Source organism: Centruroides sculpturatus, unplaced genomic scaffold, assembly GCF_000671375.1.
Source record: "Centruroides sculpturatus isolate CEXI.00-Female unplaced genomic scaffold, Cexi_2.0 scaffold642, whole genome shotgun sequence".
Taxonomy (NCBI): domain Eukaryota; kingdom Metazoa; phylum Arthropoda; class Arachnida; order Scorpiones; family Buthidae; genus Centruroides; species Centruroides sculpturatus.
Window position 1 is genome coordinate 145032 of NW_019384818.1, and position 24095 is coordinate 169126.

The 24095-nt window shown below is 28.1% G+C and overlaps 1 protein-coding gene across 1 annotated transcript in view; it reads right to left on the reverse strand.

The window, feature by feature from the left end:
• Window positions 1-24095, reverse strand: part of LOC111629878 (zinc finger CCCH domain-containing protein 13-like) — a 79209-nt gene that overhangs the window by 11371 nt on the left and 43743 nt on the right. Inside the window, exons 12-21 of the mRNA XM_023373801.1 lie at window positions 22631-22759; window positions 21024-21153; window positions 15440-15511; window positions 14677-14731; window positions 13240-13400; window positions 7656-7727; window positions 6447-6597; window positions 5034-5223; window positions 2162-2311; window positions 2012-2094 (exon numbers count right to left, since the gene is read on the reverse strand). Coding sequence (XP_023229569.1) covers window positions 2012-2094; window positions 2162-2311; window positions 5034-5223; window positions 6447-6597; window positions 7656-7727; window positions 13240-13400; window positions 14677-14731; window positions 15440-15511; window positions 21024-21153; window positions 22631-22759 — 1193 coding nt within the window. The remainder of the gene's footprint in view (window positions 1-2011; window positions 2095-2161; window positions 2312-5033; window positions 5224-6446; window positions 6598-7655; window positions 7728-13239; window positions 13401-14676; window positions 14732-15439; window positions 15512-21023; window positions 21154-22630; window positions 22760-24095) is intronic.

The following is a 24095-nucleotide window of genomic DNA, read 5'->3' on the forward strand; positions in this document are numbered from 1 at the left end:
AAGTTTGACTATATTTATTTTAAATATCAGCTGTTTAACAAAAAACGAAAGAAAAATGCTTTGAAAATAAAACATTAAAATAAAATTTATTTATTTATTTTTATTTTGTTTCTTGTTTGTTTGTCTTTATTGAAGAATATAGGGTCCTTTCAATATTGAAAAACTGTTTGCAAATATCCTCTTACGTATTTCTTCTGTGTTCCTTCTCTTTTAATATACTAACACTAGCTCAGCAATCATACTCTTATTCTGGTATAAGAAAATCTAGCAACCAGTTGCTTAACTCTCCTGGAACATTTAAAACCACATGTGGCATCATCTGTTATATTTTATTTAAAAATCTTTTTATATTTTTATTATAAAATGGCAAAATGCTTAATTTTAAGGGTAGAGATGCATTTTATAAAAAACTGTAAATGCTAATAAGTAAAATTGCCATTAAGTCTGACCCTACTAGACATATGACATTATGATCACCTTTATCCTCTCATCCCCTCAACCTTTAACCACCAAAATTTAATAGAATCAATCCCCCTAATACACAAACCTCCCTGCAAAATTTTAGAAATTTTTGACATAAAGCACAGAAGTTATTAAGCTTTACAGAGGGAGAACAAAATCGTGCCACACATACACATACTAACATCTATACATTCAGAATAAACCCCTGAAATTTTTTGCAATTCTCAATGTTTCAAGGATCCCCGAGTCAAAAAATGTAAAAATCTTGGGGGTCATTTTTTGACTGATTGCTACACTTTCCCCCTGTTACATATAACAGTGCAGGGAAAGTAAAAAATAAATGCCAATTTTTACCTGAATTGAAATTCAAATGTACAATGATCGTTATTTGCCATCATACAAGTGGAAACAAATGCGAAGACAAAGAATATGGTTATCCCGCCAAATAGCTAAAGCACACCTTTAATCTTTAAAAAAATATAACAAATATACATAAAAGATATTAGTCTACTTTTATTAACCACTTTATCAGCAATTTTGTATGCAATAGAAACTGTCATGTTCAAGGTAGCATTCTATCATCAAAGTAACTGAGATGACTAATCACTCACTACATTGAATTTAAACAACTTAAAGCTTTTTTGAATCAAAACCACTCTCACATAGAACAATATACATAAAATTAAATGCTAAACTAAGAAGAATTTCAATAGTTTGGTGTTACATACACGTAGTATAACTAAAAAGTAAAAAATAAAAAATATGTAAAAAAACATTTTAAAATAACACTTTTTTTTTTTAAATTTCTACAGCTTTCACAGTATTTTTGGTATTATGTGATCAAAAATACTGTGAAAGCTGTAGAAAATGTTTAAAAAAGTGTTACTTTAAAATGTTTTTTTTAAATATATTTTTTATTGTTTCCATACAATATGGCATATATAATTGAAATGCATCTATTCTATAATTTTATAATTAAAAAAATATTTCTTAGAATACTTTCAAATTATATAAATTTAGCATAAATAGATTATAAAAAAAAGAATTAGTTTAAAAAATCAATATAAAATGAAACATAGGAACATATTTTTGATGTTACATCTTGTCGTATTACGAAAATTATCAAAAAAATAAGAAAAATAAAAAAATTGAAATTTCATAAATGGTAGCAGTATAAAATTAATCATTAGGAAGATGTTTGATAAAATTTGTTTAATTGCAAAACTGTGAATTGCATTGATATGATATAATATGAAACATTTATAGATGATATAAGTGAGCAACATCTTGATATAAATACAAATTCCTCATTATTAAAACTTTTGACAACATCTAGAGCAGTGTAAACAATACACTGCTCCAACAACCAAGTATACTGAGTTTGCAAAATACGTAGAATGTTAGATGGGTGTATGAACAAATTAAACAATTGTTTATTTGTGTAACAATCTGTTCACATTCCTTGCATTATCTTTATCAGCAGATTCCCGAGAGTAAGACAGAATGAGTGATTATCAAGAAATATAAAGCAGAAAATAAAGATTATTACCCCAGGAATATCTTGAGTTAACAAATCATCATCATCATCTTCACTCCAATCACTAAATTCTGGATCAGGAATTTTAGCTGTTTCTACAAAATATTTGGGAATTAATAAGAATTTTACATAATTATAAGTAAAAATTTTAATTATTCTAACCAGTTTCCTTCTGAACTTTCTTCTCTATATTTTCAACTTTTACTGGATTATCAATAACTTTTGTTGATACTTGTGTAATTTCTTCTACTGGTGATGCCATTACCTTTCTATTTGTGATTGATGGCGAAGAAGAATCTTTTTTTAAATCTGCTATATAAAAATTTAAATATGGTATAAAATTTTAATATTTTATAGAAAAAATGTGTTCTTTAACATATAATACAATTTAAATATAATTCATTAAAAATGGCAATATAATAGATCAATGTTTTTAATGATTAATTCATTGTTAAAAAAAAAAAAAAAAAACATTCATTGCCAATTGGCACCAAATGTGTAAATGGAAAATCCACCAATTGCAAACAAATTATGTCAAATTGGCCTTGTAAATGTAAATAAGCTGGCTAGCATCTCAGGTATAATATGTTTTTCTTCAAATGCACAATCCTAGCATAGAAAATTTTGAATGAAAACTGAAAATTTGGATTATTTCTCACAATGAAGTGTTATATAAATGACACAAGGCTTTCTTTACATCTGTTTAATTCTCTTTTTTCATTTGCCGAGACATATTTTGAAAAAAAAAAAAAAAAAAAAAAAATTAAACAGATGTAAAGAAAGCCTTGTGTCATTTATATTATACTTTATTGTGAGAAATAATTCAATAAGAAGATTGACATGGTTTCATATAAAGAACTTGTAAATGATTAAAATTGTGATATAACATTTGTTTAGAATTATGTTAATCATTAAATTTATCTAAAAACAAAATGCAAATTAAAAATATTGTTTCATGTACTTTTTTAATAATTTTATAGAAAAATATTTTCTATAAAATTATTACACATTAGACTTATTAAATTATACTTCATTAAAAATTTTATATCATATATTATTTAATCAATACAATATAATAGTTTTTAGCTTATTTTAACTCAGCACATGGTGGTCAGATTTTACTTTTTAGAAATGTGTATGTCTGTATTCAGAATTTTTTAACAATATGACATGTATTCAGTATAGTGGCTTTCTGTAGTATGATGTATGTGTTTCTATTCAATTGTAATGGGCCCAGGCTTTTGTGTAGTGTGTGAATGTCTGAGAGTGTAGAAATTAAATGGATGTAGTGTGGTAGTGAGTGTTTACATAATTTAGTGTTTTCCCTACTACCTTTGACATGTTGATTTTCAATATTTGTGGTCTTTGTGTGGGATCTGTACCTGTATATTTAGTGAGTGTTTCCTGAAATATAAGTGAGAGTGTATTAACTAATTCTATGTCTACATTGTCAGTGACGGATGAGAAAATGTCTGTAGTATCATTAGTGGTAGTTCCTGTATGTGTGCTATTATCAATGCTTGTTGCTGGATTATCCTGACAGGTTATGTAATCTTCATTAATGTTAAATGTTTCTGTCTGTTTGATCAACAACTCTTTGTTTGGTGAGTGAGGTGAGGATATTGTGTGAATCTATCTATGGTGTGGTTACTATCTGTATGCTGTCATGTTTGTTTCAAGTTTTGTGATGGTGTAGTAAGTATGGATGATAAACTTGTTCATTTCTATTGTCCATTTCATCCGTTGCCATGGTTTTACAGCCTTTGTGGTCTGTGGATGCATTGCCACAGAAACACCAAGGCTAGGTTGGTTCCTCACATCTGTTAAGGACATTGCAATAGCCATGCCTGTGCTGCTTTCATCACCTTGACTGTGGCCTATTTTTTGAACGTGAGCCTCTGCCTACCCATAAACACGGACCTTGTTAACCCAGGCAAAGTCCGAGCTGGTAACATACTTAGATCTGGTTACTACCATGATATATATCTCCACAGAATGTGGGTGTGGTCACTCTTAGCTTCATTTCTCCCCATAGACCTTACTGGCATGAGTGTCCCTACCAGGAGCTTGTGCTCCAGTCTGCATTGCTTTATGGATCAGTACAATTACTGGGCTCTCCCACCACAACCAGGTGGTGATCATGGGAGAGTTATTATTTTTATTAATTTTATTTAAAGCAAAGGCTCTAAACCTTTTTTACTTTTCCTCTTAATTTTTTTGTGGACCCCCATAGACATTGCACAGGGAAAAAACCTTATATTCTTTCACTAATAAAACAAGAAAACAAACATTCAGAAATGTCACTGTCAACCGACATGACGCTGATGGTATAAGATTCTCCTAACAAACCCCAGCTTTATAATCTCTCACCATCTCATGAAGACATAGTTACAATTTATAATCTCTCTTTAATCTTTGTCAATGAGATATATATGTCGTATACATATTCAATTAAATAAGTTATATTTTACCCTTATGCAAGAAATGAGTAATAAAGAAATTGACAATATATATACTGTAAAATTTAATTCTCAGTAAAACAATTGTTTTGAAGTAGAATTATCCTATAGACCAGTGATTATCAACCACTGTGCCATGGCACTTTAGTGTGCCACGAGGTTTTTGAAGTGTGCCGCCACTGCGAATATCCACACATAAGCGACACCAGACAAGTAGTTTAATCAGTTCTATCTTTCTGGAAATTGTAACCGGTGTTACCAGTAACTGCCGTTAGTTACCAAGGCATTTAGAAAATGTGAAATAACCAACTGCGTTTAAAAATCACTGTTATGAAGTCACCTGTTGTCCTCCAGTACTTACTGAAGTAACCGTACGTGCCGCCAAATTTTTTAATTATTAAAAGTGTACCATGACAAAAAAAAGGTTGAGAATCACTGCTATAGACCACTAAAATATCACCATAAACCCTCAATTTGGTATTTTTTCTTTGGACCCCCCGTAATGTTACATGGACTCCAGTTGAGAACCACTGATTTAAAGAATGAATATCAAACATTTTGTTTACAACATTCACCTTCCTTTTTCTTTTTATTTATGTTTTCTTCTATGGTTTTTGTTCTCTTTTCTCGATCAACAGGGGATGATGATTGCTGTCTCTTCCTACTTTGTGAATTTTTATCAAGCTTTTCATTATTAGTAACTGTTGTGGTTGTTCGGGAACGATCTCTGCTCTGTCTTCTATTTACTTTACTTCTCTGTCTTTCCTAATAATAAAAAAAAAATAAATAAAAAGTTATTTATTTACAAAATGCCTAATACAAAGCATTCTCCATATAATATTAATAACATGCAATTTTATTTCTACTTATTTATTTGTAATTGTAGAAATAAAATTATACTAATATTATTCTTACTGAAATCATCTTGGAAAATAAAATAAAATTAATCTTAAAATGAGTTGATTAATTTCAAGAAAATTTCAAAAAAAATCTCATAATAATCAAATTTTACACTTTCAATAATTTTTCTTGCATATTTTTTAAACAAAATTTTATATCAGTAAATAAAATTATATTCTCTATTATTAAATATTTGACAATTGTACAGTTTTTTGAATATATAAATCTATATATTTTATTAATGGATCTGTTATCATTATAAAAGCTATAACTTCAGAAGTTGGGCTCAAATCTTAGTCATTCCTGAACTTGTCCAGTTTATTTGATACAGATTCAGAATATTTGAATCCCAAAATAGTCATCATACTATCATTTATTAAGTTTTTATATTAATGTCATTTACAACTCCAGTTTGCAGTAATAGAAAGAAATCACTTACTTCATATCACAAATACACACACCAGTATGATCTTAAACTGTGCCTTTTTATGGTGTAGTGACCTCTGGGATTTCCATTACATGCTCCAAGATTTCATTCCTCAGTTGTAGTGTAACATTTCAGTAGCAGATTTACTGATTTTCTCACAAAATTTAATATTAATATGTTAATATAAATTTCAGTCACCCATTTTTATTCCAAAAAATACATGCAGATAACTATTACCTTCCCAATAGCTAATTAACAACTAGCTCTATCAACTTGAACTTTACATGCATATTAGTTCAAACATGTTCAAACACCAAATACAAATGTTATTTCAATATAATTATATCACGGGTGATACTATGTGGCCACTCTGGAAATTAAATTGTCACACCTTGTATACATAAAAATTAATCTTATTCAAAATGTTTAATTAAATGTCTAATAACAAAAAAATTATCTACTTTCCACAAGGCCCCACACGAGAATTTTACATCCATTTTTCTTTGAAAGGGCCTTGGATATAAAGATTACTTTATATTATACTGTAGATGAAAACTAATCATAATCAACAGTATATGCATATTTATATATCTCCAAAAACTGGATTTTTATTTTTGCAATGCAATATGAATTAGAATATGTGTATAATATATGTTATTACCTTTGATTTATTTACATCTCTCCTCTCCAAATTTTTACTATGAATATTAGATTGTTCAATACTTCCACAACTTGCAGGTGAAAGATCTACAGGAGTATGCATAGGAGAAGCTCTTGATTTATCTCGAATTTCTTGGCGATGTGAAACTGAACTAATAATTTATAATTAAAAAATAAAATACATTCTATTAATTATTAGCTCATACAAAATAATTTAAAGTAATAAGAATATCAATTGTATCTTTAAAGTTAAGAAATTAAGCATAAATTTTAATTACTTAATAAAACATTTAAATAAAATTTTCAAATTAAAAAGTTTTTATTTTAAATTTTTTATCTATTTTTTCCTCAACTGAAATTTATCATTTAACTTAAGAAAAATAAATAAAAATTTTATGATATTAGATTTTATAACTTTATGAATCAATAATTATTTTTCAGACAAATGAAAAATTAATATTTATGTAATAATTGGATGTTAAGACATAAATAAAGTATTTTTCTAATTAAGAATTACTTAAATTTTTTATTCCTTTAAATTCTTATTTTCCTGACTGTTATATATAACAGAGGGAAAGTATGAGAATCGGTCAAAAAATGAACTCCCCAAGATTTTTACATTGACGGGACCTTGAAACAATGCAAAAGTGAAAAATTCTAGTTTTTTTTTTTTCTATGGATGTTAGTGTTTGTGTGGGGAAACACAATTTTGTTCACCCTTTTTAAAGCTTAATAACTCCAGTGCATTTTGTCAAAAATTTCTGAAACTTGGCAGGGAAGTTTGTTTATTTGTGAGATTGATGCTATTAAATTTTGGTGATTAAAGGTTGGGGTGGGGAGATAAAGAGGGTCATGTCTATCTTCAGTGAGGAGGACTTCATGATGATTTTACTTGTTATTAGCATTTACAACTTTTTATAAAACCCATCCCTGCCCTCAAAATTAAGCATTTTGCCATTTTATAATAATTAAAAATGGAAAAAGTTTTTAAATAAAATATCATAACAGATGGTACCACCAAAATTTTAAATGTTGCTGGGAAAGTTGAGCAACTTGTTGTTGGTTTATATATTTTAAACATTCATTCAGTTTCAGATGTGATATTTTGGTTTTGATATCAAACATTTCATTAAAATATATTCCTTTGTAAAAAAAAGTATGACATTAATATATTAATTATGATTAGTCAACTAAAAATTATCAGCATTACTGTGAATAAGGAGATCCTTTTTCACTGTAAGTTCCCATGAGTGACATTTTTTCTTTTGGTCCAGAACTTTTGCTATAAAAAAATTCAAAATTAAATTAAGTATCTGAACTATTAATTCATTTTATTTATGTTTAAATGTATTAAATATTTTTTTAAAATTTTAAAACATGAATTTTTCATTAATAAAATATTGTTAATTTATATACAGTTATGAGTAGGTTTTATATTATAATAAATATTATTTCTACAGAAGCATCCTAAAAAATTTAATTTTTATTGTTATATTAACACACAGAAAGTATTAAAAGAAGCAGTAATTCCAGACAAAACAAACACTCAAAGATCACTAGCAAAGATGAAGTATGGACAGTTATTGTGAAAGTTTGCTGAAAGGTTCTTCATTTTGGATAATGAAGTTTACTTCACCCTCTTGGAGTCAAGAATCAATGGTAATAGCAGGGTTATGGCAGTGGAAATAAGTGAGAAAAGAGAGTCCACGTCGAAAAAAAGCTAATAGTGTTAAAGTGAAGTGAAAGAGACATTATTAAAAAAAAAAAATACACACACACATTTTGTACCAATAACATTGCATATGATATTAGATTGATTATTAAGTGAACTGAAAAAATTAAATATAAAAATAATTAGGCTGAGTTTATACTCTAGAAAAGTGACCAGTAAGACTGCATTAAGCCAGAACAGGCCAGCATTAAGTTTTCATGTGCCCTGTACGGAGTACCCACCATTATACAGCAAAGGAAATGGAAGAGTAACATAACTACCAGAATGTGTCTTCATATAACATGCTAAATTTCAAATGACATTTATTTCAAGGTACATTTTTTAATTTCTTGTAAAAAAAATTTGTAATTAAAGATTTTCTTGTGTTTAAATTATGCTGCATTTCTGTACTTCTCTTCTTTTTTCCTCTTCATCACACTGAATTTTCTTTGCACCTTCCAATAGCCCTTGGGCAAGATGTATCTCTTCAACATTGTTTTTCTCAACAGCGTTTCATAGTCTATTAGTGGCTTCTTCAAACATTCTAGACCTTGTTTTCCTTTGTATTTCTTTTTTTCCTTCAGCTCAGCTTCAAGAGTATCAATTTTTTTTCTCTCCTGTTCAAGTGCTTTTATTTTATCCTTCTCTTCTTTTCTCTCCCTTCTTGTTCTTTTTTTCAGCTTTTCTTCTTCTTTCAGTTTACTTTACTTATCCAAAAAAGCCTTGTAAGTAGCTTTTGCATTTTGTAAGTACGCATTGTGGGCCAATCCAAGTAACTTCTTTGTCATTGGCACCAAAAAGGCCTTATTGTTGTATACACAAAGGCCATCTTTTACTATCAACAATAAATTCATAATTTGTTATGACATAGAGGCTCTCTCTTCTGAAAGAACCCATCTAGAAATGGAAATTCTCTTTCAACATCTGCATTGCCATGACTGAGAGCCAACAACACTGACTGCTTTAGTGACAGTTGGGTATTTTGGCATCCAAGCAGAATTCATCAGGTCAAATAAGTGCTTATAATCATGTTATTTTAAAGTGAATAACTTGTAAAGAATTCAAATTTAACCTAAAAATAATTTAATTTTTTCCATTGGTATATTTTAATAATTTTATAAAGTTTTATGACACCATGTCCCATATAATTTTTGTATTTTTTTTTAATTTTATGAACGTAAAAATGTGAGGTGACTGTAATATATAAATTAAAGAATTTTTGTTTATTAACTTGCATATAGATGGGCTAGATGCGTACATATCCAGCAGATGCATGGCATTTTTTTTTTTTTTATTGAATTTCTCAAAAATAAATAACAGTTGAACTGCAGGCTTTGTAGTATTCCTCATCTGATATGTTCTGAAATGATTCCCACAATAGTTTTCAAACTCATGACCTTTTTTTGGAGAAATTTTACAAAAACCAATTCCTTACCTGCAGTAAATTCTCTTGCAGTGTGAGAGCAATGCACTCTCGTGATTGCTATGTGCAACATTGAAATTTAATAAAATAACAATGTAGAATATTTAACCTTTACCACAATGCTATACATTCTATCTTTTTCTCCTGGTTTCAATGACAGAACCAATCCCAATTCATTTCAAATAAGTCATTGCAGCTGTTTTGACAATGTGATTTTCTTGCTTTGGTATTATTGCCCCATCTCCTGATCAGATTAATAAAAAGAAATTTAATACTTTTTTACAATTTTGTAACAATTAAAATTTATGTTCATTATGTAGCAATACTCAGTCATTGTGACCCAAACATTTATTTGGTAATTTTACAAATATTTTTTAAATAATTAAAAATAAAATTATAGAATTCATTACCGGCAATACTTGTTGTCAAATCTGAAAGAAAATATTCCCCGAGTGCAAGAAAACAATTTGTTAGTCATTTGACTCACAATTGACAGAAAAAGGAGTTTATGAAAACAAAGTAAGTAATAAAATGATTAGCAGTTTGATGTCCTTCATAGTGGGAACCGGCAGAGTCTATTACTTTTGCAGGAGAAAATATACAAAGCTTTACTATCCTGAAGTTGAAAAATAATACAATCCTGTGAAATTTAACAAATCTGATGTCAATAAGTAAATGTTGAAATTATTTATAGTGAGTTGATATTTGATAAGTTTAGTTTTTTGCATTTACAGGTCAAATTACAAAAAATAAGAATCTCATTAAAAAAAAATTAAAATCATAAAATTTCACTTACAAACAATCGAGATGCAATGCATGCTTTATTTTTATAATTGCTTTGTTTTATTCAGACACAGATATCATTCCTATATAGATTTATTAATTATAATAAACATACATTATGTGTAAAATTACGTTAAAATAACACACTCTAATTAACATCTGAAATGCAAAAGTAATTGGATCGAGTCCCACTGCCATATTAATTAATGCGTCTGAGTTAATTAATATGATTAACATTAATTAATCGATTCTGAGCTCATCATGTTGCATCAAATTAAATAATTTATAAAAATTAAAATAATAAATATGTTTACAATAATATTGTAAAACACACTTACTATAGTTTTAGTATTTCCAATAATATTTCATTTACTTTTGAATTTTAAAATCTAAGAAAAACATATTTTTTAAAATTAATTTTTACGCATTTATATCCGCAACTTCCGATAATACAAAGACATAAGAATCTATCAAAAAGAGTTAGTTAATAATAATTCAAATCAAGAAAAAAATAAATAAATAAAACTTTCAAGATAAGGAAATTTCTGTCATTAAAAGTCAGGTATGCAATCATGTGACGCCTGTCTCCCCATCTTGTGTAACCAAATCAGTCGAGGTTGAAATAAAAGCCCAAACTCCAGTAGAAGTAAAAACAAACATTGGTGCATGTCTAGGAAAATAAACTTAAATGGGAGCAAAGATGAAACATAACACCTTGTAATTTATGCTAATTACTTTCTAATATTAAAAAATTAAAATCTTCAATAAATTATAATTAAATTAAATTTTTTTTGACTGAGTTTGACTAGAAACATATCGAAAAGCTAGATTAAAGTGAAAATAGCAGTTTTTTAACACTAAATATTTACAAAAAAATTTTTTAATTTGGTGCCAGATTGACCGCAGGTGTGCAATTTATATTAGAATGAGCATGCATGTGATGGGTTTTAATTGGTTGGGACCAAATGCTTCATTGCATTTATTTATATGTTTCTTGTTGCTTGAATGTTGGAGGATTGCATGGAAACCTTTACTAGATACACTGATATTGGAAGCACACAACATGCAGAAAAGCTCCGAGTCAGACAACCTATGTCCCCAAGATGACACCACAAGACCATTTGAGTCAGTTTTAAGAAGCCAGCTCTCCCTAAGCATGCACTTTACCTTGCTTGTGGTTTACTTTAGGTTGTAGTTTCTGTCAAAATGAAAAATGAAGGACATTGTTAGAAAGCAGAAAACCATGGTGCATGCCAAATATATAAACACCCACTTAAAACTAAACTTTTGTCTTTGTCTACAGATTGTCTTTACAGAAGTTATTAATATTTAGGATACTAGTTTAAAATCTCATACTTTCTGGCATGAGGTTTGCTCAATCTTTAATTTTACAGAGTGCTAGAAAGTTACAAGATTTTAAATGAATGTCAATTGTTTTATTTAACAATAACACTAAAAATTAAATTTATTATCACTCAACAATTATTATTTTCAGTTTTTCTACGGTAGTCAAGAAAGAGTGATGTCATCATTTAAGCTAAAGAATAGTAGGAATGACTATTGGGAAAGGAAAGCTTGCTTAACAACTTACTTCATAAACTATTGGATTCTATACAATTTTCCATTGCTAAAACACGAGTTTCTATTGTTAGTATTAAATAAAATCTATTTCTTTCTTTTGTCCACTGCACTTAAATAAATAAAAATGCTAAAAATAATGCTGTACAAAAATCACTCTTAACGTCAAACCATAGGTATACTTAAGCCTTAGTGCAGTCTGATTGTATCAAAGTGCAGAAAGATCGGTATTTCACAAGAATACAAGCAAAGAGAACGCACATGCAAATTCCTATAGCATGTGAAGAGTAGCAAGCCTTGGGAAACTCCTCATTATGTTAGCCTATATACATGTACATGTGTAGATGGCAGTGCCTTATCATGTGGCACAAGTCACATGATAAGGCATATGGCAGTGTGCTGGTTGCTATTTTGCTCCTAAGCGCATTTACAAAAATAAATAAATAAATTCCACATGGGAATTTGAAAAAAAGTGAGAAAAGCGAGTCACTTTAAGCCCTGTAATAGTAGATTTTATACTACTGATAGCTCTTCTATACCTGTCAATGTAAAGTTTTCCAATAAAAAAATTTTGAGGGCAAAGTTTTTGATTGCAATGGGACCAAAAGGATTGAGTCAAGTCCTAATCAGAAAATCAAGTTTTTCTATCAATGCCCAGCAATATTTAAATGAATGTATATGACATCACATAATTCCTTATATTTGAAAATACTATTCTCAAGCAGAACATTTTCATACCAGATCAAGCAAGTTTCCATTATGCCAAAACTGTGCTGGATTATCTGTGATAAGAAAACATCACCTTTGTCAAGGACAACCCTGCAAAACTAACAGAATGTTTCATCCAATTCTTCATGCATGACTTCCTATGTAACTACATTAACAAAAGTAGTATATCTTTAGTACTTTTGTGGTGAAAAAGATGCAATGGACTTTCAACTCACCCTGTATATTAATAGTGTGACCAAATCCTTGCTCATGAGCCACATGCAGCTCTTACATGCCATCAATATGGCTCCTGAAAGATATCTGATCATTTTAAGGTAAAAGCAGAAATGAAATAAGCCTTGCAAAATATGCACATGTAATTCAACTGTCATGGCTCTTATTGACATTGACTAAGATAACTGACTTAAAATTTATATGTATATGTATGTTGGGTGGCCATCCAATATACATTAGTATTAGTAAGTTTATTATATTGTTTCTGTATTAATAATATTTTTGATATATAAAATGTTCTAAATTATATTAATATAAATACATATATAAGTATTAATGTATGTACAAAATTCATACCTTTTTCCACTAGGAGAATGCATACGTTCTCTTTTTTCTTGTTTTCCCCCAGACCAATCTGAATGTCGACTACTTCTCATGGAATATCTATCTTCTTCAAGATCATAAGGAATTCGTTGCATTTCATTGCCTAAAAAAATTATATATTGTTTATTAAAATGCTATGTATAAAGTTAATGGTTATTTAAATTACCATGTTTTCTCAATTCTGAGTAAACCAAACAATGAGTTTGAAATTCAATTTTAAGTTATTTTTACAAAGAGAAAAATTTTTAAATAATCAATTTTATTAAGATACTTGATTGCCTGCTGTTCTCTCAATTGGTTATATATTTCTTGGAACATAGCATAAAATTGCTAGTGAGAACTTATTACATAGGAATTCATTCTCATAAACATATAACTTTTATTTTATTCTAAGATGCAAAAAAGTACATCTTAGAATAAAATAAAAGTTATAAAAATTAATTTACAAATTATCTAAAATAACATTGAAATTAAAATTTATGCTTTATAACAATATCAAAGAAATCTCTAAACAATTGATGCTACATTAAAAATTGAATTAGTATAAATAATTCATTTTTTGAAAAACTTATATTAGTCAAGTTTAACCTTCTAAAGAGCAGGTGGGAGGTCATAAAATGACCCCAATGCCAGTTTTTTTATGAATATTTAACTAAAAATTTTTTAGCATTATCTTTTTTCTTTCTATCTGAGTTTTATATTGTTTTATAATGTGTTTTAAAATTTTGTTCTAAAAACGTACAGCATTTAAAAAAAATATATATATATATTTCAGAGTTAGGGACACTAATTGATCCAACATTGTTGTTAATGGTATAATTTTTTCAATGTTGTTTACTGCATATATTGGCATTCCAAGTTTATATGGGAACATCAACTTGAAAACATGTTAGAAAACGCAATTCATGTAATCATTTGAACTTAATTGTTTTGGTTAACATCTATTAGTTCTAAGTGTAACTCTATTGCATATTATTATTTCTTTATAATTTTTAAGTATTTTATTTTATTTTATTTCTTAATGTAAAATATTTTTCTTATGTATTATTAAATGTGTGTATAGCTAATTATTGTGTTTTATTTCACATTATAAGCAAATTAGAGCTTTTACAGTAAATGACTCCACTTGTAAATATGGCCATCCATATTTCAAAATTTTACTTGGTCGTTGGAAGGTTAAGATAGTTAAATAAATTTTTCCTCATAAAATCAATTAATGTAAGAAAATAAAAAATAATTGTATCTTAATTTTATATGATTTATTTTGAACTATGCCTAAACTTTCAGTTCCATTAAATAATTAAGATATTCTATTCACAAGTGTCTCTGATATATACATATATATCATCAGAATATATATATATATATATATATACATCACTGGGCCTTTTACTTGATGTTCAAAAGCACTTGGTCTTTACANTTATGTAATAATTGGATGTTAAGACATAAATAAAGTATTTTTCTAATTAAGAATTACTTAAATTTTTTATTCCTTTAAATTCTTATTTTCCTGACTGTTATATATAACAGAGGGAAAGTATGAGAATCGGTCAAAAAATGAACTCCCCAAGATTTTTACATTGACGGGACCTTGAAACAATGCAAAAGTGAAAAATTCTAGTTTTTTTTTTTTCTATGGATGTTAGTGTTTGTGTGGGGAAACACAATTTTGTTCACCCTTTTTAAAGCTTAATAACTCCAGTGCATTTTGTCAAAAATTTCTGAAACTTGGCAGGGAAGTTTGTTTATTTGTGAGATTGATGCTATTAAATTTTGGTGATTAAAGGTTGGGGTGGGGAGATAAAGAGGGTCATGTCTATCTTCAGTGAGGAGGACTTCATGATGATTTTACTTGTTATTAGCATTTACAACTTTTTATAAAACCCATCCCTGCCCTCAAAATTAAGCATTTTGCCATTTTATAATAATTAAAAATGGAAAAAGTTTTTAAATAAAATATCATAACAGATGGTACCACCAAAATTTTAAATGTTGCTGGGAAAGTTGAGCAACTTGTTGTTGGTTTATATATTTTAAACATTCATTCAGTTTCAGATGTGATATTTTGGTTTTGATATCAAACATTTCATTAAAATATATTCCTTTGTAAAAAAAAGTATGACATTAATATATTAATTATGATTAGTCAACTAAAAATTATCAGCATTACTGTGAATAAGGAGATCCTTTTTCACTGTAAGTTCCCATGAGTGACATTTTTTCTTTTGGTCCAGAACTTTTGCTATAAAAAAATTCAAAATTAAATTAAGTATCTGAACTATTAATTCATTTTATTTATGTTTAAATGTATTAAATATTTTTTTAAAATTTTAAAACATGAATTTTTCATTAATAAAATATTGTTAATTTATATACAGTTATGAGTAGGTTTTATATTATAATAAATATTATTTCTACAGAAGCATCCTAAAAAATTTAATTTTTATTGTTATATTAACACACAGAAAGTATTAAAAGAAGCAGTAATTCCAGACAAAACAAACACTCAAAGATCACTAGCAAAGATGAAGTATGGACAGTTATTGTGAAAGTTTGCTGAAAGGTTCTTCATTTTGGATAATGAAGTTTACTTCACCCTCTTGGAGTCAAGAATCAATGGTAATAGCAGGGTTATGGCAGTGGAAATAAGTGAGAAAAGAGAGTCCACGTCGAAAAAAAGCTAATAGTGTTAAAGTGAAGTGAAAGAGACATTATTAAAAAAAAAAAATACACACACACATTTTGTACCAATAACATTGCATATGATATTAGATTGATTATTAAGTGAACTGAAAAAATTAAATATAAAAATAATTAGGCTGAGTTTATACTCTAGAAAAGTGACCAGTAAGACTGCATTAAGCCAGAACAGGCCAGCATTAAGTTTTCATGTGCCCTGTACGGAGTACCCACCATTATACAGCAAAGGAAATGGAAGAGTAACATAACTACCAGAATGTGTCTTCATATAACATGCTAAATTTCAAATGACATTTATTTCAAGGTACATTTTTTAATTTCTTGTAAAAAAAATTTGTAATTAAAGATTTTCTTGTGTTTAAATTATGCTGCATTTCTGTACTTCTCTTCTTTTTTCCTCTTCATCACACTGAATTTTCTTTGCACCTTCCAATAGCCCTTGGGCAAGATGTATCTCTTCAACATTGTTTTTCTCAACAGCGTTTCATAGTCTATTAGTGGCTTCTTCAAACATTCTAGACCTTGTTTTCCTTTGTATTTCTTTTTTTCCTTCAGCTCAGCTTCAAGAGTATCAATTTTTTTTCTCTCCTGTTCAAGTGCTTTTATTTTATCCTTCTCTTCTTTTCTCTCCCTTCTTGTTCTTTTTTTCAGCTTTTCTTCTTCTTTCAGTTTACTTTACTTATCCAAAAAAGCCTTGTAAGTAGCTTTTGCATTTTGTAAGTACGCATTGTGGGCCAATCCAAGTAACTTCTTTGTCATTGGCACCAAAAAGGCCTTATTGTTGTATACACAAAGGCCATCTTTTACTATCAACAATAAATTCATAATTTGTTATGACATAGAGGCTCTCTCTTCTGAAAGAACCCATCTAGAAATGGAAATTCTCTTTCAACATCTGCATTGCCATGACTGAGAGCCAACAACACTGACTGCTTTAGTGACAGTTGGGTATTTTGGCATCCAAGCAGAATTCATCAGGTCAAATAAGTGCTTATAATCATGTTATTTTAAAGTGAATAACTTGTAAAGAATTCAAATTTAACCTAAAAATAATTTAATTTTTTCCATTGGTATATTTTAATAATTTTATAAAGTTTTATGACACCATGTCCCATATAATTTTTGTATTTTTTTTTAATTTTATGAACGTAAAAATGTGAGGTGACTGTAATATATAAATTAAAGAATTTTTGTTTATTAACTTGCATATAGATGGGCTAGATGCGTACATATCCAGCAGATGCATGGCATTTTTTTTTTTTTTATTGAATTTCTCAAAAATAAATAACAGTTGAACTGCAGGCTTTGTAGTATTCCTCATCTGATATGTTCTGAAATGATTCCCACAATAGTTTTCAAACTCATGACCTTTTTTTGGAGAAATTTTACAAAAACCAATTCCTTACCTGCAGTAAATTCTCTTGCAGTGTGAGAGCAATGCACTCTCGTGATTGCTATGTGCAACATTGAAATTTAATAAAATAACAATGTAGAATATTTAACCTTTACCACAATGCTATACATTCTATCTTTTTCTCCTGGTTTCAATGACAGAACCAATCCCAATTCATTTCAAATAAGTCATTGCAGCTGTTTTGACAATGTGATTTTCTTGCTTTGGTATTATTGCCCCATCTCCTGATCAGATTAATAAAAAGAAATTTAATACTTTTTTACAATTTTGTAACAATTAAAATTTATGTTCATTATGTAGCAATACTCAGTCATTGTGACCCAAACATTTATTTGGTAATTTTACAAATATTTTTTAAATAATTAAAAATAAAATTATAGAATTCATTACCGGCAATACTTGTTGTCAAATCTGAAAGAAAATATTCCCCGAGTGCAAGAAAACAATTTGTTAGTCATTTGACTCACAATTGACAGAAAAAGGAGTTTATGAAAACAAAGTAAGTAATAAAATGATTAGCAGTTTGATGTCCTTCATAGTGGGAACCGGCAGAGTCTATTACTTTTGCAGGAGAAAATATACAAAGCTTTACTATCCTGAAGTTGAAAAATAATACAATCCTGTGAAATTTAACAAATCTGATGTCAATAAGTAAATGTTGAAATTATTTATAGTGAGTTGATATTTGATAAGTTTAGTTTTTTGCATTTACAGGTCAAATTACAAAAAATAAGAATCTCATTAAAAAAAAATTAAAATCATAAAATTTCACTTACAAACAATCGAGATGCAATGCATGCTTTATTTTTATAATTGCTTTGTTTTATTCAGACACAGATATCATTCCTATATAGATTTATTAATTATAATAAACATACATTATGTGTAAAATTACGTTAAAATAACACACTCTAATTAACATCTGAAATGCAAAAGTAATTGGATCGAGTCCCACTGCCATATTAATTAATGCGTCTGAGTTAATTAATATGATTAACATTAATTAATCGATTCTGAGCTCATCATGTTGCATCAAATTAAATAATTTATAAAAATTAAAATAATAAATATGTTTACAATAATATTGTAAAACACACTTACTATAGTTTTAGTATTTCCAATAATATTTCATTTACTTTTGAATTTTAAAATCTAAGAAAAACATATTTTTTAAAATTAATTTTTACGCATTTATATCCGCAACTTCCGATAATACAAAGACATAAGAATCTATCAAAAAGAGTTAGTTAATAATAATTCAAATCAAGAAAAAAATAAATAAATAAAACTTTCAAGATAAGGAAATTTCTGTCATTAAAAGTCAGGTATGCAATCATGTGACGCCTGTCTCCCCATCTTGTGTAACCAAATCAGTCGAGGTTGAAATAAAAGCCCAAACTCCAGTAGAAGTAAAAACAAACATTGGTGCATGTCTAGGAAAATAAACTTAAATGGGAGCAAAGATGAAACATAACACCTTGTAATTTATGCTAATTACTTTCTAATATTAAAAAATTAAAATCTTCAATAAATTATAATTAAATTAAATTTTTTTTGACTGAGTTTGACTAGAAACATATCGAAAAGCTAGATTAAAGTGAAAATAGCAGTTTTTTAACACTAAATATTTACAAAAAAATTTTTTAATTTGGTGCCAGATTGACCGCAGGTGTGCAATTTATATTAGAATGAGCATGCATGTGATGGGTTTTAATTGGTTGGGACCAAATGCTTCATTGCATTTATTTATATGTTTCTTGTTGCTTGAATGTTGGAGGATTGCATGGAAACCTTTACTAGATACACTGATATTGGAAGCACACAACATGCAGAAAAGCTCCGAGTCAGACAACCTATGTCCCCAAGATGACACCACAAGACCATTTGAGTCAGTTTTAAGAAGCCAGCTCTCCCTAAGCATGCACTTTACCTTGCTTGTGGTTTACTTTAGGTTGTAGTTTCTGTCAAAATGAAAAATGAAGGACATTGTTAGAAAGCAGAAAACCATGGTGCATGCCAAATATATAAACACCCACTTAAAACTAAACTTTTGTCTTTGTCTACAGATTGTCTTTACAGAAGTTATTAATATTTAGGATACTAGTTTAAAATCTCATACTTTCTGGCATGAGGTTTGCTCAATCTTTAATTTTACAGAGTGCTAGAAAGTTACAAGATTTTAAATGAATGTCAATTGTTTTATTTAACAATAACACTAAAAATTAAATTTATTATCACTCAACAATTATTATTTTCAGTTTTTCTACGGTAGTCAAGAAAGAGTGATGTCATCATTTAAGCTAAAGAATAGTAGGAATGACTATTGGGAAAGGAAAGCTTGCTTAACAACTTACTTCATAAACTATTGGATTCTATACAATTTTCCATTGCTAAAACACGAGTTTCTATTGTTAGTATTAAATAAAATCTATTTCTTTCTTTTGTCCACTGCACTTAAATAAATAAAAATGCTAAAAATAATGCTGTACAAAAATCACTCTTAACGTCAAACCATAGGTATACTTAAGCCTTAGTGCAGTCTGATTGTATCAAAGTGCAGAAAGATCGGTATTTCACAAGAATACAAGCAAAGAGAACGCACATGCAAATTCCTATAGCATGTGAAGAGTAGCAAGCCTTGGGAAACTCCTCATTATGTTAGCCTATATACATGTACATGTGTAGATGGCAGTGCCTTATCATGTGGCACAAGTCACATGATAAGGCATATGGCAGTGTGCTGGTTGCTATTTTGCTCCTAAGCGCATTTACAAAAATAAATAAATAAATTCCACATGGGAATTTGAAAAAAAGTGAGAAAAGCGAGTCACTTTAAGCCCTGTAATAGTAGATTTTATACTACTGATAGCTCTTCTATACCTGTCAATGTAAAGTTTTCCAATAAAAAAATTTTGAGGGCAAAGTTTTTGATTGCAATGGGACCAAAAGGATTGAGTCAAGTCCTAATCAGAAAATCAAGTTTTTCTATCAATGCCCAGCAATATTTAAATGAATGTATATGACATCACATAATTCCTTATATTTGAAAATACTATTCTCAAGCAGAACATTTTCATACCAGATCAAGCAAGTTTCCATTATGCCAAAACTGTGCTGGATTATCTGTGATAAGAAAACATCACCTTTGTCAAGGACAACCCTGCAAAACTAACAGAATGTTTCATCCAATTCTTCATGCATGACTTCCTATGTAACTACATTAACAAAAGTAGTATATCTTTAGTACTTTTGTGGTGAAAAAGATGCAATGGACTTTCAACTCACCCTGTATATTAATAGTGTGACCAAATCCTTGCTCATGAGCCACATGCAGCTCTTACATGCCATCAATATGGCTCCTGAAAGATATCTGATCATTTTAAGGTAAAAGCAGAAATGAAATAAGCCTTGCAAAATATGCACATGTAATTCAACTGTCATGGCTCTTATTGACATTGACTAAGATAACTGACTTAAAATTTATATGTATATGTATGTTGGGTGGCCATCCAATATACATTAGTATTAGTAAGTTTATTATATTGTTTCTGTATTAATAATATTTTTGATATATAAAATGTTCTAAATTATATTAATATAAATACATATATAAGTATTAATGTATGTACAAAATTCATACCTTTTTCCACTAGGAGAATGCATACGTTCTCTTTTTTCTTGTTTTCCCCCAGACCAATCTGAATGTCGACTACTTCTCATGGAATATCTATCTTCTTCAAGATCATAAGGAATTCGTTGCATTTCATTGCCTAAAAAAATTATATATTGTTTATTAAAATGCTATGTATAAAGTTAATGGTTATTTAAATTACCATGTTTTCTCAATTCTGAGTAAACCAAACAATGAGTTTGAAATTCAATTTTAAGTTATTTTTACAAAGAGAAAAATTTTTAAATAATCAATTTTATTAAGATACTTGATTGCCTGCTGTTCTCTCAATTGGTTATATATTTCTTGGAACATAGCATAAAATTGCTAGTGAGAACTTATTACATAGGAATTCATTCTCATAAACATATAACTTTTATTTTATTCTAAGATGCAAAAAAGTACATCTTAGAATAAAATAAAAGTTATAAAAATTAATTTACAAATTATCTAAAATAACATTGAAATTAAAATTTATGCTTTATAACAATATCAAAGAAATCTCTAAACAATTGATGCTACATTAAAAATTGAATTAGTATAAATAATTCATTTTTTGAAAAACTTATATTAGTCAAGTTTAACCTTCTAAAGAGCAGGTGGGAGGTCATAAAATGACCCCAATGCCAGTTTTTTTATGAATATTTAACTAAAAATTTTTTAGCATTATCTTTTTTCTTTCTATCTGAGTTTTATATTGTTTTATAATGTGTTTTAAAATTTTGTTCTAAAAACGTACAGCATTTAAAAAAAATATATATATATATTTCAGAGTTAGGGACACTAATTGATCCAACATTGTTGTTAATGGTATAATTTTTTCAATGTTGTTTACTGCATATATTGGCATTCCAAGTTTATATGGGAACATCAACTTGAAAACATGTTAGAAAACGCAATTCATGTAATCATTTGAACTTAATTGTTTTGGTTAACATCTATTAGTTCTAAGTGTAACTCTATTGCATATTATTATTTCTTTATAATTTTTAAGTATTTTATTTTATTTTATTTCTTAATGTAAAATATTTTTCTTATGTATTATTAAATGTGTGTATAGCTAATTATTGTGTTTTATTTCACATTATAAGCAAATTAGAGCTTTTACAGTAAATGACTCCACTTGTAAATATGGCCATCCATATTTCAAAATTTTACTTGGTCGTTGGAAGGTTAAGATAGTTAAATAAATTTTTCCTCATAAAATCAATTAATGTAAGAAAATAAAAAATAATTGTATCTTAATTTTATATGATTTATTTTGAACTATGCCTAAACTTTCAGTTCCATTAAATAATTAAGATATTCTATTCACAAGTGTCTCTGATATATACATATATATCATCAGAATATATATATATATATATATATACATCACTGGGCCTTTTACTTGATGTTCAAAAGCACTTGGTCTTTACATATTTTAGTTTGTTTTTTCCTTCATTATAAGAATTTTTGTTATATTAGTATTTTAATGAAGATTTTTTANCTAATAATAAAAATTTTAATTACATATAGAATATTTTAAAAAATAATTATATTATGAATTTTATTTAATAAATAAGATTGTTTATTACTCATAACAGGCAAGGAACTTTCAACAATTCCACCATAACTTTCCCAACTATCTCGATGTGGTGCACGATTCCTGTTCCAACGATCTTCTAAAGGTAAATGTTCATCCATAGGGATATCTTGAACATAACCTAAATTAAATAAAGTTTTGTAATCAATGATAAATGCAAAATATTAAAATATTGTGTAGAAAGATTGTTATTTATTTGTGAAAATTGAAAAAAATGTGATTTTTTGAAAATATCCTGTTCATAAATAGGAACCTGTACTCAAAATACTTCTTTAAATAAACAAATAGAAGATTTTTTAAATTGAAATATATTTCATTTTACAAAGTAGACAATAAATATAACATATTTCTGTATTTGAAAATTTTACATTAATTAATGAAGAAGAAGAAATTTATACAAAGTTTTTTATAACATATATTGAAGTGGTACCATACTTAAGTGCCACTTATTGTATGTAATCATTTTGGGACTAGCCTACACCAATAACAATAACAGATCTGTAACGTTTGTAGTGAAAGTAATTAGACTAAAATTAGTAGAAATTTTAGTTTTATTGAATCAGATAATTTAAAAGCATGTTAAAACAATTAATTGTTTTAACATAATTAATGTTAAAACAATTAAATAAATTTAATAATTAACATTGCCAAATAGTCTGTTGGATTTTATCAGACTATATTTTAAGCCTACTTAATAATCAGAATCAAAGCAATTTGTCTAGAGCAGGGGTCGCCAAACTTTTTTACTTTTTTAACCGTCGACCCCCAACAACTTTCCAAAACCTCACATTGACCTCCACTGTAAAGTTTTATTATAAGTGCAAGAGCAAAAAAAAAAAAAAAATGAAAGAAAGAAACGATTTTACTATGCATTTCCTTTAATTTTACATACTTTAAACTTATTTGTAACTCACAATCAGTGAGACGGGTGAGCTTGATGTTCCATCACAAGATTAGCAATATTTGGGTCAAAATTTGTTAGCTTTTCTCTTAAAAAAAAAAAAAAGGTTTTTTCAGAGCATAATTTTGAAAATTAAGCAGGCATTAAGGGGCAGCTAGTGAGCAGTGGTTGGGTCACTAGTAAAACAGTAGCAACTGAAACTTGGTTAGAAACTTTTAGTAGTTACTTTTATTTGCTTTATAGAACGCTTTACAGTATTTATGTGGAATACTAAAATTAAATGAACAGCGTCTAAAAATAACTATAGAGTTGCTAGTCAGCTTACTGAGAATACAAGCTTATAAATGCTATGAATTCTTGATGTGCTATGTAAGTAAGAACTGGAGCACAAACTCGGCAATTTCTGTCCGTCCTGTGTGACTTGATCCGTAGCCATTTTACATGTTGACAGGTAGCTGTATTATTAAATTCATTGAAACAATAATATGTATAGTTAAATTTGTGATTTTTAGTTTCAATTTTTCCATCTACCCCCCCAATCAACACCCTAGCCGCA